The 19,890-nt window shown below is 43.5% G+C and overlaps 2 protein-coding genes across 2 annotated transcripts in view; one reads left to right on the plus strand and one right to left on the minus strand.

Moving 5' to 3' along the window:
• map2 (microtubule-associated protein 2) overlaps window positions 1-7,331 on the plus strand; it is a 62,156-nt gene extending 54,825 nt beyond the window's left edge. The window contains exons 15-18 of the mRNA XM_079518165.1: window positions 341-433; window positions 4,591-4,672; window positions 5,946-6,049; window positions 6,495-7,331. Of these exons, the coding sequence (XP_079374291.1) occupies window positions 341-433; window positions 4,591-4,672; window positions 5,946-6,049; window positions 6,495-6,719 (504 nt within the window). The 3' untranslated portion in view covers window positions 6,720-7,331. The remainder of the gene's footprint in view (window positions 1-340; window positions 434-4,590; window positions 4,673-5,945; window positions 6,050-6,494) is intronic.
• Window positions 7,332-11,741: 4,410 nt separating this feature from the next.
• On the minus strand, window positions 11,742-17,381 carry myl1 (myosin, light chain 1, alkali; skeletal, fast). The gene is made up of 6 exons (XM_079519029.1): window positions 17,160-17,381; window positions 15,542-15,569; window positions 14,234-14,377; window positions 13,231-13,401; window positions 12,794-12,871; window positions 11,742-12,398 (listed from the first exon to the last, which is right to left on the minus strand). The coding sequence occupies exons 1-6, from the start codon at window positions 17,295-17,297 to the stop codon at window positions 12,370-12,372; spliced, it is 588 nt and encodes a 195-aa protein (XP_079375155.1). The 5' UTR covers window positions 17,298-17,381; the 3' UTR covers window positions 11,742-12,369.
• Between the last annotated feature and the right edge of the window lie 2,509 nt (window positions 17,382-19,890).

Consider the following 19,890-nt stretch of genomic DNA (forward strand, 5'->3'; position numbering starts at 1 on the left):
TTTTCACGATGTTTCAAAAACAGCAGATCTACAAGCTGATAGCGTGGCACGACGTCACACACTATGAGTTGAACTTGTATATCTGCTATTTTTGAATAGCCAACCAATGGACTATATTATATCGCTCAAATATAAACTGACACAGATATGCTTTCCCGGTTTTAATGGATTAAGCTTGGGAAACAACACACTGCTGTGTGAAGGGAAACATCTCTCTCTCTCTCTCTCTCTCTCTCACACACACACACACACACACACACACACACACACACACACACACACACACACAGAGAGAGAGAGAGAAAAACTCAACTCCTGTCCCACTGCGTTCCTCCTTCAGGTGCTCATCCCCAGTGTTAGGCTGGACTTTAGCCATGTTCAGGCTAGGTGTGGCTCCCTGGACAGGAGGGCCTACTCGGCACGAAGTGGAAACGTGAGTCTCACGTCCAAACTGATTATTTCCTCTTCCTCCTACCGGGGTGTCGTTGTTTTGTATTATGTCACCATCATGGCAGCAGGGTTCCATTTGTTATTGTTGTTTTCTTTCCAATTTGCTCTATATAATTCATCATACAAGTATGTAGTAGCAAAAACTTGCAGATTATGTTAATTTCCTTACTTTTGAAAAATTAATAGTAATGATCATTTGAAATCATGAAACAGTTTACATTTCCCAAAAGGAAATGCCATGTATTTAATTCAGTCTGGGCCAGAAGCAGCCAGGATAAAATCATATCCCCACCAGCCATAGAAATGAATTAACCTCGGAGAGGGGGATATCAAAGGCAGACACTGGAGCCCCCCAGTGGACCCTCCCCAGCAAATGGAACCCTGCATGTGGGTGTTGTGTGTGAATGTTCTCTTGTGTCGTTGTCGACCCACTTCCATCGTCACTCTGTGGTCTTCCTGTCACCTTGTGGACCAACCAGCGCGGGTGCTGGTGATCTGCCAGGCTGCTTTGCATCCACACTTTACCTTTCTGTTCTTCAGATGCTTGGTGTCTCTGTGTCCTGGGAGTGGGCAAGCATTTTCTAGCTCTCTTCGTTGCTGTCGGGCAGAAACCTCTCATCTCTGTGTTTCAACTTTCTGTGTTATTTTTCTCGTAAATGAACACCCTAGTACCCTACTTTATCATACTACGGCATCACACAAAAGCATAAAAAGTAGCAGATCCAAAAGCTCAAAACACAGCGCGAAGCGACACGTTTTGAGCTTGTCGGTTTGCAAATTTGTATGCTTTTGAATTTGACCACTTACTGTTAAAGGAGAATTCCATACTAGAAGGCTTTCTTAGCTTTATTTGTAGGTGTTACGTCCCCACCAAAGAGGTCCAGGTGTTATTTTGACGCCTCCTTAGCACCCCGCGGTTTTATTAGATAAGCACAAAAGGTGACACTACATAAAATAAAGTAGTGAGATGAAATGCTGTGAAAACAACAACACAAAAAGGAGGCATGTCCACCATTTATTTTATTTTATTCCTGAGAGCAGCTTATGTTTGGAATTGTGTACAATGGGAGCGTATTTTTGTAAACCCCAGCAGCATGACGACGTGCTGAGCAATTATTTTGTGCTTGAACGTTCACATGTGGAGTTTTTATCTGAAACATTTTCAACTGAAAAAAACAACGCCTCGGTGGACATGGCCCCTAAGCCCCTTAGTGTTATGCCAACATTGGGCCCTGACCCACAGATTGGGAATGGCTGCTCTAGCCTTCTCCACACTGACACAAACCACAGCTACTTCATATCTTATCCCCACCAGGCCAAAACGCGGAGTTCCACCTGGCCTGGCGGAGATAACATGTAGAATTTCCACACCTGGTGGTGAATGCATAATAAAATTGAACCGTACTTCAGTGCAAACAGTAAACACACATCACAGTGTGGGCTGTACTGGTTCACTCTGCTGTGACTCATATAACCCCCCCCCCCCCCCCCCTCCCTCTCTCTCTCTCTGTCACTTTTCTTCTCATGTTAATCTCCTGAACCAGAAATGCCCCCTAAAAATGACTTTAAAGTAAACACCAAAACCGCAGTCAACAAATTCTACATCAAATGAAACGGTGACAGCTAGCGGGCTCACTCACCGTACGTGTCCCACTGATTCAATGTGACGTACGTGTGTTGGTGTACGCGCGTGTGTGTGTGTGTGTGTGTGTGTGTGTGTGTGTGCGTGTGCGTGTGCGTGTGCGCGTGCGCGTGTGCGCCTGCGCGTGACTTTCTCCCCCGCTGTGTCTGAAACTTTTATTTTAGACACGCTGTGTGTTTGCTGTTTTATCAACCCACCCCTCTGCATTTCATCTCTGCATGGTTTTTCCTTCCACTCTCCCTACAGATCACCTGGGGAGCGTCAGATAATAACCACATATTTTCTCCTCCAATGCATTTGAAGTCTTCAAGACTTCTTCGCTAGATTTGCTCAAATCTACCTTTCCTTGTTTTTAGATGAGATGCATAGCCAATGTAGAATGGTCTGGCATGTGTATGTTTTGTCGATGTTACTGTTGATTGTTGTGTGATGGTTTGTTTCTTGTCATTGTTTGTGCGTTCGCAAATGAGGGGTTTAAGGGGTTTATCCTCCAGTCAAAGTTTAAAAAAATCACACCCGTGTGAACTGAGTGGTGTAAGGTTTTATATAGCATGATCAGCTGTGGTCTGACGTAATGTCTGACGTAATGAAATAAGGTAAGGTATTATGTAGCCTGATCAGCTCTGATCTGACGTAATGAAATCACACCCGGATGTGATTTCACAACTGGCTTTTTCTGTGCAGAGAAAATGACCATGGTTGCTACGGTCATCCAGTTCACCCGGGTGTGATTTAATTACGTCAGAAATTATTTTGAACATAGCAACCATGCTCATTTTTTTCTGCACACAAAAGCCAGTTGTAGGAGTGGTTTACACCACTCAAAAAATAAGGCCACAGATCTCTGATGAATTATACTTTTCTACCCCAATCTGTTTATTTAACCATGAGAGTGTACAGAAAGGGTTCTTTGATATCAAATCAAATCAAAGAAAGAGCTCCCACACACTTTCTGGAACTTGCATAAAGGATGCTCTTTCCGTTGGGACCGAATGGGAAAGGCTTGGCCGAAAAGGAATACCAAATATAGGAAACATTTGGTGAAAACCGAATACACGAATACACCAAGTCATCACAACAAAACATTAGGTTACAAAAGGTAACCCCAGTTCTTTGATCATTCGGTTTAGTCTCTAAAATCAACCAAACCGAATACCGAATATGCATTTTTTTGCCACTATCGCCGAATATTCGGTGCATCCCTAAAATGAACATAGGAATAACCCTGACTGGCTATATCAATGATCTAGTAGTTCTACAGGGCAGGCCACTTTTAAAAGAGGCATAGCTGTCAGATGTTCTGTAGCTGTCCAAAGCTGCAGACATTGGCTGATGGTTTAATGAATGAACTAATGTTACAGAGGTCTGCAAGGTAAATGCAGGTAAAAGTATTCCCATTATGCAAGTAAAGAGAATACAATTTTATGTATATATATATATATATATATATATATATACACCCATTAAAACCAGGAAAGCATCTGTGTCATTTTATATTTTAACATTGTCTATTAAAAATAGCAGATATACAAGCTCACAGCTCGAGCTTGTACATCTGCCATCTTTGATTTGAAAATCTTGAAAGCATGAGATCTACTGATTTAGAAGGCATTATTTTGTAGAATCGGTCTCACCCGTTAACAGGTTAATAATGAATAGGCCTATTATATATAACTTATAACTATAATTATATAACTTTAGGTTATTTTAATCGCCGACCGCGTGCATGTATGCGTGTATGCGTGAGTGCGTGTGTCGTAGCGTAGTAGGTGCGTGTGATGTGGCGCCGCCACTCCCACAGCTAAAAGGAAATCCCTACTACATCGCTGGTAATGGACATTGCCCGTGGTTACTTTGAACTGTGCTCTCTCTCCACATTCTGACAAACTGTGTCTGACAGGTTTTCCATGTGTGCGCCAGAAGGAGCTAAATGGCTATGCTTGGAAATGCATCTCACAATCATAGCACTCATAAAGCCATCGTAATGCGTCTCCATATGGTTGGTTGCCATGACGGACACAGACAACACGATGCTGCAGCACCTAAAGCTGTTTTCTTTATCTGACAATGACATGCAATTACACATCAAGTGTGCCAGAATGTTAACAGTCATGCTGTTGGCAGCAATGCCTGGCACAGGTCCCCAGAGTGCTGTAACCTCACCTGCAGAAACAAGCCTATCATTTGTTACCGTCACACAAGAGAAAGAGGTGCGTGCGTGCGACGTGCGTGCATGGACGTCCTAGGGTGAGCATAATTCTTTTCAAAAACCCAAAACGGGCCACTGGTTTAGACCGCACCACAGCATCACGTCACATGTAAAGTGCTTACAGCCTTACATGTGACGACACAAGTGTTATTATTTTGACTGTGGAGAAATCCGGGACAATTTTGGTTAGTTGAAAACCGAGACATTAGTGCCAGATATAGTGTGTGGGCCCATCCGTGAACTATGACCCCCTGACCCTCCCGTTTCCCACCCACCCCCACACACACAGGTGATGATCCAGAACAAGAAGATTGACTTGAGTCACGTGACCTCCAAATGTGGATCGTTAGACAACATCCGCCATCGGCCAGGTAAGCGTCAAACTGTGGGGAAGATCTTTTTTCTCCAGTTTTATTATTGACATTGGCACAGGTTTCCACCAGGGCAGGTCAGGTTGTGGCCTCCTGGTGGCGCTATAATAGGCCAATGTGAAAAGGGTGCCATTTCTTCTAACGCCTTGGATGGCAATTGGATGATTTGAGGCATTTTGTTCCAAAAATGTGTTTTGCAAAAATCCACCTGTTGGTGGCGCTATAACAGGCCAATGTGAAAAGGGTGGGATATATTCCTCAGACTAGTAGGAAAGTCTGTGAAAGATTTCACGTAAATTGCACGCTGTGTTCATGATTTGAGGCTTTTTGTTCAAAACGGGCCAAGCCTGCAAACTTTGAAAGCCAATGTTAGCCAATTCGGATGGAATATGAAATAACGTGGCGCATTTATAGTAGGACACACACGCACGCTTGCGCGTGCGCGCGCGCGCGCGCGCGCGCACACACACACACACACACACACACACACACACACACACACACACACACACACACACACACACACACACACACACACACACACAGCTACGATGTGCACGTTAAGCATGTGCATGTTAAGAGCTGCTTCCACTGAGCAGTGATGTGTGGACAAAACTCCATTCCCAGAAAACATCATGGACAACATGAAGGCCTACACCGCCATCTACTGGTCACATGCAGTCTCTACTTGACCAGTCCTTCACTGACTTCAACACTTGCTTGTAGTTCTTCTTTTTTGCCGGATGCTCGTAGCCTGGGTTCCAGCCTGATTTGCTGCGTTCCGCGGATCTGAAAATGTCACTTTGCACATTTTCAGATCCGCGGAACGCAGCAAATCATGCTGGAACCCAGGCGGCTAGGATGCTCGCCCCAGAATAGAAAGGGCCAATGAACCCAACGATCATTGTTTTGCAATTTCCCTGCACACATTTGCGGAATTCGTATCGACATATTGTATCATGCTCACAATAGCCATGCGCTATTGTGAGCGTGTAGATCGGCTATATTGACGCCGATTGTTCCCAGAGTTAAAGACCTGTACAGGTCCATTTAGAACCCCCTGAAGAAACCCTGAGGGTCCCTGGACCCCACTTTGAGGACCACTACTAACCTAATAAACAACTACCATTTCATGGCACGGCCACAGGTAGTGGGAAAATTAAATACAAATTTACATTTCAAAATGTTCTCACGACCATACATCCTGTTGTCTCCCTTCTTTCTCTCACCCTACCCCTGGCCCGCCCCCTGCCTTCTGTGTCTCCACTTCCAGGGGGGGGTCACGTGCGCATAGAGAGTGTGAAGCTGGACTTCAAGGACAAGGCCCAGCCCAAGGTGGGTTCCCTGGATAACGTGCACCACAGACCACACATCCTAGTAAGTGTCATCCACACACAGCTCTCCTGAGGAGCCAACACTGCAACCGGCTTCCAGTACATGACGTCACGGGAGATTCGTTCCAAATCAGTGATCCTCATCCTTTTGGATTTTGCTATTCTACATATTCCATAAAATATTTCATAAAAGCAAAGGTTAAAGCATTTGTCTGCGTTTAACTGTTTGTCTGCATATAGCCAACAAAACATACAACAACTGTACATATTGTGCTAATAGTTTAAGAAACAGGTCGCTAATTTGTGGATTCTCCTTTCACACTGATCCATAAATTGCAGATTGCGTGAATTTGCCAGACAAAACGTTTCAGCCGTGACATTTTTGTTGCCTTAATCTCTGTTGCCTTGTGAGTACGTATGGCTTGTCGCTCCCCCGTCCCGCACTGCGGTCTCACCGCTTGCCCCCCTTGCCCTCCCCTCCCATCCAGATCGAGTGCCGTAAGGTGGCGTCCGCCGACCAGCCCAAGGTGCGAGTGGACCACGGCGAGATCCACATCGTCACGCGGTCCACGGGCCACTCGGGCTCGGCGTCCCCGCAACGCCACCGCGACAGCCACCTGTCCTCCTCCGGGAGCCTCAACATGCTGGAGTCTCCGCAGCTCGCCACCCTGGCAGAGGATGTCACCGCCGCACTGGCCAAGCAGGGCTTGTGAAGAATCCCCGGTTACGTAAAGATGCCACCCAAAAATACACACACACACACACACACACCCCTGATCTCGCCGGACGACCACCCTTTTGTTCCCCATGTACCCCCTCCGCCGAGTTCCAGTGAACTCCCACCCTGACTCCACCCCATAAGCCTCCACCACCTACAGCCACTCCTGCCGCCCAGAGGCCCACCTGCTATTGGCCGAATTATACTTTGTCGTATGGCAGAGTCGCGGGCTGGAAATAGCCCATTATACTGTATACGATCATACGACACAGTATAAATAGGGCCTATCGCGACCGTTCAAGCAAAACCACAGCCTCTGAAGGAACTGCCTCCCACCACAAAACCTCTCTCTTTCTCTCTTGAAGTTCCACGACACAAACACCAATCCTTTCTCGAACTTTAGGACTTTAGGAAATACCGTATTCTGTTTCCCCAACCACCCTCCCATATCTCTTTATGACCCCCAAAATGTACTGTGTCCAATTCTCTAGTCTTTTAAAAAAAACTAAAATGTTATATAGAATAGTTTAAGCCTGAGCACTGGTCTCAGATCTGCCTCAAAGGGTTTTGCACAGTGTAGTTCTTCTTCGGGCCTGACTGGGGACGGACGGGGCTGGACAGGTTGTTGGCTCAGTGCTTTGGAAGATGCTAGTGGCTTATAGAGCCTCTCTGCCTCGAAGACCAAAAAGCCCTGATCTCTCCCCTTAGTCAAAGGGGGAGTTCCCCTTTAGGCTAGCGGTTAAGATGTTTGGCTCTGGTGTCCTTATCCCGACCAGGAGACCTGGGTTCGAAGGCCGGGGTGTTTTTTGTTCTTTCTTTCTTTTTTCTATGCTAAGTAGAAAGTCATGTGACCACTGCACCCATGCGGCACGTATTTGTTTTATCACTAAAAAGTGCATGGATGCCAGGAACACTATACCCCTCCCCCCGTACCCCTCCTCTGAAGATCCAAGCATCCTTAACCGTCATGCTTGTTTGACCTCCTATATATATATATATATGTATGTCAACCCACATCTCTTCCAATTGGATTTGAAAAAGAAAAGCGTTAATTTTTCCGGCTATTAACTTATACCTGTAAAAATTGCATTTATTGCTACAACATATGATGTAATGACGGTCGAGCATGTACCAATTCTAGTACAACAAGAGGCGATTTTGTATTTCAAAGGAACAATTTTAGTAAGTTATTTCCTGAATCATTGGATAATGTAAATCAACATGTTCATGTTTTTTGTAGTTTTCAGTTGTTTACGGTGTTAACGCTTGGTGGTGATGATGACTTCAAGATGCTTTCTCTCAGTCCCGTTGTGGCAGCTGGCGCTCAAACTTTCATAATGTCAACTTCAAGGACCCCCAAATTAATGTTTTTTGACCCCCATACAAGATTAGTGTTGTGTTGCACATCTGTAACTCTTGAGTGTGAAAATGGACCGTTAATTTGGTCTGGTTTTCTTAATTCTATAGGGTAGCACCTGAGCATAAGTGCTCATTTTCAGCAACTCCCTGAACACACACACACACACACACACACACACACACACACACACACACACACACACACACACACAGGTCAAAAAGTCAAAAGTATAAAATGTACTATTGGCCAGAGCGGTTGGGGATGGGGTTTCCAGTCCAGGAGAATCTAACTGGCAACCAAAACATAACACAGAGCATATGTCACTGTGTAGTTTGGGGTCCCAGAGATTAGACGTTGATCAAACTGGGGGTCCTTGAAATTGAAATGTTTGAGAACCACTATATGTTAATTAAGTGACCGATGAACTCATACTTCACCGGTAGCTCTCTCTATGTCCCCTCCCTACACAACCAGAGTACAAAGATCTGCATCAGTAATCAATACCAGGTGCCATATATCTAGTTGGCAGACAAACTACTCAACCCTAGCCCACACTAGGCAAGACCTAGCCGGTTGAGTGGTTTAACGGAAGTAGCGGAATTTGGGCGGAATTACCGCCCAAGGAAATGACGTTGACACGCTTTACAAATCTGTTTGCATTCTCCGTGAATGAAACGAGTGTTGTGATTAGTCTACAAAAATAACGTATCCGGGGGAAATATGTCCGACGGATGTTCCGTCCCAACACTCCCGGCAGAACACTCTCTGCCTTATAGGTCGTGACCAGGCTTTTCTCTTCGGGTCTGAGTAAGGCTCAGAACGAGATTAACCCTAGCCTGGGTCCACACCATAGACCCACTCCACTGAGTGTGATAATCAGGCTAACTCAACCCCACTACTTCAAACTAGAGATACTCCTGGTCAAATATTACTCGGCTGCAAGTGAAAGTTGCTCTGTCAAATTTGTACTTGAGACAAAGCACTGGAGTACTTTTTGCTTTTGACTGTATGACATTTTGGAAATGTCTCTCTTTTTTTTCTTCTTTTTTTCCCCCCCGGATTATTATTTTTTAAATAGTGAAATTATCCGGTCCACAAGCTCACTCACAACACGTCACGATAATGCGATGCGTTCTGAGGTTGTAAATCTGCTACTGTATATTCACTATATTTGATCAATAGTGATCAATTCAGCATGCACTTGTTTCCACTTCATAGAAATGTAGTGGAGTCAGAAATACAATATTTGATTGGATACATAAAGCATGCTGGTGGCCTGAGTTTCAACGACAGAAGCAGCTACCGGGCTGTCAGCGGCGTGCGCGTGTTTGAGCACATGTCTCAATGCCTGTGGCGCTTCCATGGGGGGGGACGCTATTGTAGGAGGGACTTTAACTACCTAAACCCCATTATGGTTGACCGGAGTCCCTCAGGGCTCTATACTAGTGTTGTTCTGTTTTCTGTTATTGTGGGGAAAGCTTTTGTGGATGCTGGGGTTTAAGTGGTTAATGTCCGATTTAACAACGGTGTCTTGCACCGAAAATAACAGACATAATATGCTCACAGCGTGTAGGTCTCTTATTTTTGTCGCTTGACACGCCATTGTGAGACGGAGCATCAATTACGCTTTATTGTGGTGAAGTGGACAAACTGGACACCGGAAGAAAAGGAAAATTCTGTACCAAAAACACAACAAAAGACATTTCATAAAATATAAGAAAACGATGTAGGAAAACTTGCATCATTTTTGCATCTGTTAGAAACTAGTGTGCCGGTAATCTACTGTATTTTTCCTTCTTCTTAATTTTAATTTTTCAGTCGTCATTTGTGATATACTATACTGCCCCCCCCCCCCCCCCCCCCACTCCCTATTTCTCAATCTAAATACCTGCAACTGTTTGTTTGCTTCTGTGTTTTTTCTGCATTTCCCTCCTCCTTGTGCCCCCCCCCCCCCCCCAGCAACCCCCACTACAGCAATTGTAAATGTATTTAACAGGTAAAGTTAAAGTAGATGTACGCAGTTTTTTTTCTCCTGTTGATACTGTATGACACCAGTTACAAAAATAACCCTCTTATTAATGACAATAAAATACGGGAAAGAATTACCACAGAAGTGCTGTCTTTCTTTTTCAGGTGATAAGAAGGCTCACAGGAATGGTACTCACATTTGAATGGTACTCACATTTTTTTACTTAAAGGGTGAGACCACTTTTTTAGAGGTTTGGGTTGTTTTCTTACCTTATTATGGTCAAACTAGTCCAGTCCAGGAGTTATTTCGCTCCATAGTGCAGTTTTACAGAAAATAGCGTTATAAAAATACCAGCCCATTGACTTACATTGTACACTGAAACAGCTCTCAAAATCACTCTTTTAGTTCGTAAACAAACACAAACAAAGTTGTTTCAGACAATATAGAGCAACACCAAAACTCATGTGGTTTTATTTTTTCATAAAAATGTTAACTTCCTGTTGATTTGTCCATTTTTATTTGTGGTTGTGTTTGTTTACGAACTAAAAGAGTGATTTTGAGAGCTGTTTCAGTGTACAATGTAAGTCAATGGGCTGGTATTTTTATAACGCTATTTTCTGTAAAACTGCACTATGGAGCGAAATAACTCCTGGACTGGACTAGTTTGACCATAATAAGGTAAGAAAACAACCCAAACCTCTAAAAAAGTGGTCTTACCCTTTAAGTTAAAGTATCACTACTGAAATGTACAAATACTTTATTCCAAGTAATAGTCCGGAATTCAATATTTACTTGAGTAAAAGTACAAAAGTATCGGTATCATAATTAACTTAGGCTACTCACTATGCAGAATGTCCCATTTCACAAGTTTCCAAATGTATAAAATGTATTAAATGTATCTAGACGGCAGAGCTACACGTGCTCACAATGCTTCACATACGGTACATCTTCTATGTTCAAATGGTTGGAATGTACAGCTGTACTGAAGTTGGTAATGTATATTCACTGATTCACATGTTTGGGGTAATTTTAACATCTGCAGGCTTTTGTGAACACCCCAGACAGTTATTAAGTTGCTTGATTCAGTATTTAGATAATTCGATATTTATTTTATCAGACACTTCCCCTTCCTACGGTATATAAACCGAGTGTAACTTCAAACTCAATTTTAACAATGTAGGAAACAAGCAGGTGTGCTTCCTCTTGAATCCTCTGGATGCCTTTTTGCTTAGGCAGTGGGTGCTCAGCTATAAATATATCTTAAGTTCAAATACCACCCAAGTGGAAAAAGGCGGCAGTCCAAAATAACGGCGGCTGCGAGACTCAGATGCACATTCTATTTATTGAGAATAAATAGAATGTGCATCTGAACCCGCATTTTGCAGTTCCGCTTTTTCCACGTCGGTGCTATTTGAAATCCATTTTAACCATGTTAGATGAATACAAAGTAAATTCCTCAAAGTTTTGAGTAAAGGTTACTTAGTTTCCACGACTGTCTATTATCGCCTGATACACCACACACTGTAGCAAACGAATGAGCTAAAGTTTTAAAGTGACTTTGAATACTTTAAAAAAGTGCTTAATGAATCTGAGATAGTATTAGTAGTAGTAAAAGTAGTTTTGATATAACATGCATGATCATAATTATAATTATAATAATTATAATAATAATAAAACAGGAGCTAGAATGGGAGTTTGTTAAAAGTTTATTGTGAAATGACAGTACAGGACAAGTACAATAACTTAAGACTCGGGGAGGAGGGATAAGGGTGGGGTGGGGGTGCTTGGGTTATATGAGAAAGATTCAACTTTGATTGGCCAGTCCTGGGCCAAGCCAGTCACTTCCACTGTCCGACAGAGAGCCAGTCAGACAGTAAGGGACAAGGAGGGGAACCGTGAACTCCCTCCCTCCCTCCCGTCACTGATGAGAACAGAGACCAAAAAATAAATAAAAAAATGAAAAGAAACGACGACAACAATGACACCCCCACATGGGGGGTGCAGGTGCACTGGACAAGAGAGGAGCTTCTTGACATCTCGCTGAAAGAAGCAGATCGCTTCCAGTTGGAAAAGTAGAGAGAGAAGAGAGAGGAAGAAGAGAGAGAAGAAAGCACCAGTTGGAAAAAAGGAAAAGAAAAACATAACCCAAAACAAAACATAAAAGTCATTCAGAAATGACATCTCATTGTCCTTTTGGTTTGACTCCTGTTCCGTTGGTGGTGGTGGGTGTTGGAACAACGAAGTGGGATGCCATGACACCATGGGGTCTTCCGCACACATAAACAAGGCTCTGCACCACTGCGGTGGCAGCTTCCTTTACACAGACATGATGTGCCTGACGAAGGCTGTGGTCAAAAAAAACCCGGGAGCAGGATCAAGTGTGGCGAGGACAGAGAGAGAGAGACAGAAGAGAAAAGACAATTAGCCACATGAATGAACCCTAACATCCCTATTCTGGGCATGTCATAAGAGACTACCTTTTCTCGAAAGTAGCTGATCTGTTAGCTAACAGCGCGTCGCCGTGAGCTTGTAGCATGTTTAATTCACAAAAATGCATTATACACGTATAAGAGATTTGGTGTAACTCTGACCACTGGATGATCCCGGTCAATTAGGTATATACATTTGGTTTAAACTTCTACGGTATGCTACGGTAAAATATTTACTTGGAAGTCATATACAGTAGTGTTTTGTACATTTCAACTTCTACATTATGTAGGATAAGCAGTTAGAATCTCACCTTCGTAGTTGATACAGCCGTTCTCATCCTCCTGTCCTTGCATGAGCTGATCGATCTCAGCCTCATTCATCTTCTCTCCTGTAGATTAGAGTAACACAAACCATCAGTGATGGACAAAGTACTAGATTTAAGTAAAATTATCAATACCACAATGTACAAGTAAAAGTGGTATTCAAAGTTTACTTGAGTATTTGTCCTCTCGCTGTATTTTCACTGTTTGTTTTGTTTTGCGTGACACCAAAACAAACTGAAAGTGAATACACCAAAATACAGAGAGGGGAAAACAAATATTTATTGTTTTGTTATGTAAACACAGGGCAAAGTTACATAGTATGCCTTTAAAAAATAATGTTGAAACTTTTTTCAAAATGAGCAAAAGTAGACACACACACACTCACAGCACACACACACACACACACACACACACACACACTCACCCAGTGTACACAGGACGATACGCAGCTCAGCGCCCATCACTGTGCCGTTGCCCTCCTTGTCAAATACACGCAGACCCTCAACGTAGTCCTCAAACACGACCTTGGGGGCGTTGACGATGGTCTGGAGCATGGGCAGGAACTGCTCGAAATCGACTCTCTTCTGGACCATGTCTGAGTGAGGACACGATGATATCAAACTCATGTTTAAATGTTTTGAAAGCATAACATTATTATATAATAATGGCAGTCATTTCTTTAAGATATTTGTCATATTTGCTCTGTGCAAGTTTTGTTTGCAAAATGGATAGGTGTATAACATTACTGTTTTGGCGGTTGTAATAAGTTAAACCAGTAGTTACTGGGGAAGCAATATTTTTACAGTACATTACTTAGTAAATAGTTACTGACAAACAATGATGCTATGTCAGTCGATATACAGTATAGGTATACTATAGGTGCACAATAACCTATTCTGGGGATAACATTCTGCGCAAAACAGCCAATCTACAAAGCTCAGAACTCTTCTGAGCTTGTAGATCGACTGTTGTCAGGTAAGATGCCAAAAACAGGAACGCCCCGCCTGCCTCTGATTGGCCTACCGACACTGCCCGTCTTGCCCCCATGGTCTCACCAGACCATGGGGACGCGAGGTTACTCCGTGGTGGGAAATAATACAAGTACAAGAGGATGGCAGCTTGGCACACGCGTAACTTGTCACTAAACTAATATTGTTTGTGCCGTTTGCTTTGATTGAATAATTGATTGAACACATATGTACTGGTGGTATCTTCCACCTCGGAGGAAACTCTGGTAAGGCCGGCAGTGTCGGTAGGCCAATCAGGCAGGCGGGGCGTTACCATGTCTATGCTTTGATGCTTGCTTATTAGTCGCATAAGTCAATGGCTACATTGCCAGGTAGATCGACAGATGGATTGAAATGTGTTTATTGTTTTGTTTTTGTAGTAATAACCCTTGTGTGTGTGTGCGTGTGTGCTTCTCTTACCATCAGCGGTGGGCATTCCGAGGATCTTGTTCACCTCCTTGTTGGTGGGGTTCTGTCCCAGGGCGCGCATGATGTCTGCAATCTGGTTGTAAGCCACCTTGGCGTCACCCACTCTGTCGAACAGGCCGAAAGCCTCCCTGTAGTCTATGCAATGGAAGGGGAGAAGATGGTCACTTTTTGTTGTGGGCTACTTGAGGCAATCAGTCAACACAGGACAATTAACATCATCAGTGTTCGTTACAAACGGATACATTAACTTGTGATTTTACTGTGTGTCAGTGTGGTTAGGGTATTTTGGGTGTGAAGATTACCTAAGCGATATTGTTTTGTATTGGTCTATAAAACTTTTGTATTGGTACTATAAAACATCAAAATGGGATCCTTGAGGATGGGATTTCAGGGGGTCCCCAGCTAAATGGGATCCTTGATGGGATTTCAGGGGGTCCCCAGCTAAATGGGATCCTTGAGGATGGGATTTCAGGGGGTCCCCACCTAAATGGGATCCTTGAGGATGGGATTTCAGGGGGCCCCCAGCTGGGGGGTCCCTGGGGGGTCCCCAGCTAAATTAGTTAATGTAGCATCACAGTAAGTTTAATCACTTTAACTCTGTGTATATCAGCTATTTGAAAAATAGCCGACATTTTCACAACACTAATCTTGTATGGGGTTCCCCTGGCACATGATGTTTGGGTGGGTTCAATGGCCAAATATATTATCAAGCAGGGGGTCCTTGACATGAAAATGTTTGAGAACCACTGATTTAGTTTACCCCTCTAGTAATGGGACCTAGTCGGAAGTGACCCAAGTGACCAGGAAGGACGTGAGATAATCTCATATTATTAACTTTGTCATAGACTCATTGGACGAGTACCCCAGCTGTCACACTGTTTCAGAGCCCTGGATAGTGGTGGGCCTTTTAAAAGACCGCCTTGGAATTGATAAACATAGCTGAGAATATGAGCCCCCTCCTTTTAAAGGCAAGGCGCTCGGCCGCTGACCCGGATAAAAGTAGGGAATGCTGACGCCATCGGAACGACCGACGCAGGCCAGATTTTGATTTTGATGAAATATCTACGATGGCATTATGAATCAGTGATTGTGTTTGTTTGCTGGCACAATTTGGCAATAATGGCAGCTGTCACACCAATTTTGTATGAGACATCACTGAGGTCTAATGTCAATTTGCAATAATTTAACTTTAGCCTATTCCACACACGGCAAATATACACTGAAAATACTAATGCGATACAATTTGTGGGAAGTGCCACTCGCTGTCCAAAAAGGTTAAAATCAATCAAGTGTACTCACCATCCATCTGGTCTGGGGTGAACTCAAGCTAAGGACAAACAAAGCAAACAAAGCAAAGCTTGTAAATAAAACAGTAGAAAACCTTCATGAACAAGAGTCAGACAAACAATGCTATGCAGTGGTTGCTCCATTTTTATGCAGCGATAGGACAAACTAGGCCTATATGTGTGAGTTTGTCAGGTGTGGTGCTTTAGTGCAGTGTTGGTGGGGGTCCAGGGACCCCCCAGGGTTCCCCAAAGGGGTTCCAAATGGATTCTTTACAGGTTTGTAACTGTGAGAGTGTACAAATGGAACCCAAATGGAACCTTGGGTTCCATTTGCACCACTCCCAGAGTTATGGGGATCTTTGAAATGAGTTTGAGAACCTGCACTGCTTTAGCGTGCCTATAATAATAATAATAATAATAATAATAATAATAATAATAATAACAACAACAACAATACTAATAATAATAATAACAACACATAATAATAATACATAATAATAATACATAATATTGTGTTTGGATTGTTGCTTAGCTTACAGATTCAGAACAAACAATGGGGGTATATGCATTGGTACATGTTTATCCTGAATACAACCATGGTAGGACATTGAATGAACACAGAATAATTCCGCAATTATTATTGTTTTTACACAGACATTCGTGTAGGCTACAGAAAATCCAAAAACAACAACACTTGCAGGCAGCAATTTGGAAAACTGCCCTCTCATTCTCTTTCCATAACAAAAGAACAATTGCAAATGCTGTCATATCAATTAACCAAACAAGAACAGCAAAGCCACAACAATCAATCTTAAATTCCAGGTTTAGATATGCCTCTTCCACTAATCTATAGAATAAAGCAATCACTTCTGAAGTCATTTTAAGGGGTATAATCTCTCTCTCTCTGCCAAAATTAGGTTGGTGGGCAGAGGATTAGGCTACCCGATATCTGGTGGTTCCATCTTTAGATGCATTAACATCTCCACATTTGGTGGCACCCCCCGCAGGCAATGACACTTTGTCACCACACCACTGGTCCAGTCAGGAGAGGCGAGGGGCGTGCCCTGTGGTGGTCTCTATCCTTGGTGCTGGGGGTCTTTCGCCACACCTTACTGCTTCACAAACTGCTCCCATGAGGGACTCATCATCAATCGTGATGTAAGATTAAGTCAAAAGCTTTAAGACTGAACTGTCAAAGCAAAAAGTGTTATGAAAGAAATAGGTGACATACTCTAAGACAGTGGGGTCCTCCAGGGAGCCTCAGGGTACCTTAGTCCAAATGCATGGACCCATACAGGTCTGCAACTCTGAGAGTGTGTAGTATTTCTTTAACAAAGAACTGTATGCTATCACCCTGTCACATTTTCTAATAAATAAATCGCAATAGGCCTATTCAACCAACCTGAAATATTTGCTGTGCATATTTAAAAGTTGCTTTGGATGATAGTTTTCAGCCAGGGAGAGAAATACAAGAATAGACTATGCAGTACGTTGTTAAGATGCCTTACGAGTTTTACAAGCCTAGGCCTATAGCAGATGAACGCTTCCCAATGTACCAATAACTTTTCTAAGCAGTCATTATCCCATCCAATCCACATCCACTCCCATCCTCAAAAACGTTCAAACGTTACCTTCACGGCGGACAGGTCGACACCTGCGGCCTTGGGCGCAGCTACTGGCTCGGGTGCTGGCGCTGGTGCAGCAGCGGCGGCGGCGGCGGGTGCAGCCGCCTTGGCGGCGGGCTTTGCTGCGTCCTTCTTGGGTGCCATTTTATCAGATAGGAGTGGTAGTATAGACCTGACACACACACAAAACCCAGTAGATACAGTGGAGGATACTCAGCGCATTTAATGATCGGTATAGGCGTATATATATGAACTATTTTCCTCAGCGTCTTCGTCAAAGTCAACCCAGGGAAGGGATTGGCCAGCGCGTGGAGGAGGAGGGGAGAGGAGGGGGTGTTACTCCAAACATGGAGTAGGGGGCGACTCTGTTGAGGAGTTGGTGTTTGGGGGCTGTTTGTTCAGGCGCGAGCCCAGAATAAAAGAGGAAAACACAAATATGCAAATATGCGAGTGCTAACTGAACGAGGGTATTTCGGGTCACCAGGTAGGCTTAGGGCACCCCCCTCTGTGTCTCACACAACTTGGTGTTAGACCTTTACGCACGAGTGCAAGCACCGTTACGCATTACGCATACGCCGTTTGCGTAATTGCGTTCAATTATGACAAAACATTTCTAGACCATTCCATATTCTTTATTTGATGACACGCGGTGTGCGTCAATGAGGGATTGAGTGAGCGAAGTCAGAGAGAGAGAGTGAGAGAGTGTGTGTGTGTGTGTGTGTGTGTGTGTGTGTGTCTGTGTGTGTGTGTGTGTGTGTGTGTGTTGTGAATATTATATACATTACGTGGTGTTGCTTAATTTGTATTGCAATATGGGGCCATGGTTCTTAAAGAGAAAACACAATACTCACAATTTTCAAATACACTTAAAGCATCAAAGACAGACATGGTAATTTGACTCTGACACTTATTGTATTGCCATTTGTCAGCTGAGAAATGCGGTGGCCTGCTGTTGTGACTCCTCTGACTGTGGCCGTCTGTCAAAGTCACTCTTTGAGTTAAATGATCATAAATTAGGCAGTGTGTCACCCAAACAGAAGTGAGCTGATTGGAGGAAGTGGGTCAGGTAGCAAATTTAGATTTAAGTCTGTCATGGATGGTTATATTTCTCCCAGAACTATATATGGCAACAGTGAAAACCCAAGACACCCACTGGGTCTTTTCATCTCTTTCTTTCTTGAAACACTTATATTGTGATGGCAGACAAACCATGTTAATTGATAGGCCTTATATAGTATTGTGTAACAATAGTATTATTATGTGTTGCATACTTGGCTGCTGAGTCGCTAGACAAATTTCAGAGTGATCTGATAATAATAAAGTAGGCTAATATCATAATTGTTTCAAAATATAAAATATAAAAAATATACAGGTAATGATGATTATAATTTTTTTATTCTTTTTCAAAGGACCCATAGAGGGTTTATTTGGAACACGCCTAGCCATGGGTGATGCTCCAACAGTTAATTACCCCATGCAGTCCCTGTAGCTTGTCTGATGGATATTGAGTGAGAGTGATGACCACCATCACTATAGCCTCTGAGAATGTGGAAGTTACCAGAAGGATGAAATCTAATGTGGAGCGTTCAGCTGCCAACGGCACTGACCCAGGGCAGGGCCAACAGTGCAAATTCTGTCCCCCTTAATTCTTGTCTATATCTGTCTCCAAGTGGCAGTGCTGCTGCCACCCACCCCTCCCCCGTTCTGCCAGGGGGGCCTGGTGGTGACGCGGGGATTGGGATACATTCCTCCACCCTCTCCAGCCCATTCTCCCTCCCCACTAGCTTTTAGTGACCCCATATCAAGGGGGGCAAGCCAGAGAAAGCCTCACTCCCTCAGCTGTCATTTGGGCTCGACTCCTGGCATCCGACAGCACCTTTTCCAAGACTGACTTTACCTCCCCCCTCCCCCTAGAAAACTGCACCTGTCCTTGGAGTCAAAGCTACCATTCTAGAGTATTAATGAGTCCACCAGCTTTGAGCGGATAAGTATTGAGGTAAAGCTTGGATTTGATCAAGACAAGATGACAGGATGTGATAATAATCTATTTCGTAATGGAAACTAGCTCCGTCATGTTTCGAATGGAGCAAGTTGGTTGGAAGGTTTAGGTTTTTCAATAAAATGACATATTGCCATTTGTAATGCCAGTGTCTCCCAGTGAATACAAGTATGTCCCACAAGAAGTTACCCAACAGCACTCTCTGGAGTGATATTCTATAGCCAATGTTTGTCCCAAACTTAAGTGACTTATTTGCCAGTGGTCTAAATACAGTTTATGCTTCATCACGCTGGCAAGAAATCGTTCTAAGTATCACATTAGCCGGGAATTAATCACCTACGGCCCTACGGTAAGCTTCTTGAGAAAACATGTTACTTATTCATAAACAGCATTGCACACCCCTAGCGGCAGCTCCAGACATGAGGTCAAATCTCCGACCCTCATGGGGGACGGTGACTTGAACATTTACAGTAAAGGGCAATGCAGATTTACAGTGACGCATGCCAGCTGCGGCTCCATTTCAACAACCTCTTTCCAAGGGGTGGAGAGAGGTCACACAAAGCTTGCTTTTGGACACCCCCAACAATCAGTGGTGGAAACTAAACCAAGTACATTCACTCAAGTGCTGTACCTAGGCTATAAGCATCATTTTGAGGTATATTTAGTTTACTTGAGTATTTCATTTGTATTATTATTATTGTTTTACTTCCTTTAGTTACTAGTTCTTTGCAGATTTGG

Source organism: Electrona antarctica (genome assembly GCF_951216825.1).
Source record: "Electrona antarctica genome assembly, chromosome: 13".
Lineage (NCBI taxonomy): Eukaryota > Metazoa > Chordata > Actinopteri > Myctophiformes > Myctophidae > Electrona > Electrona antarctica.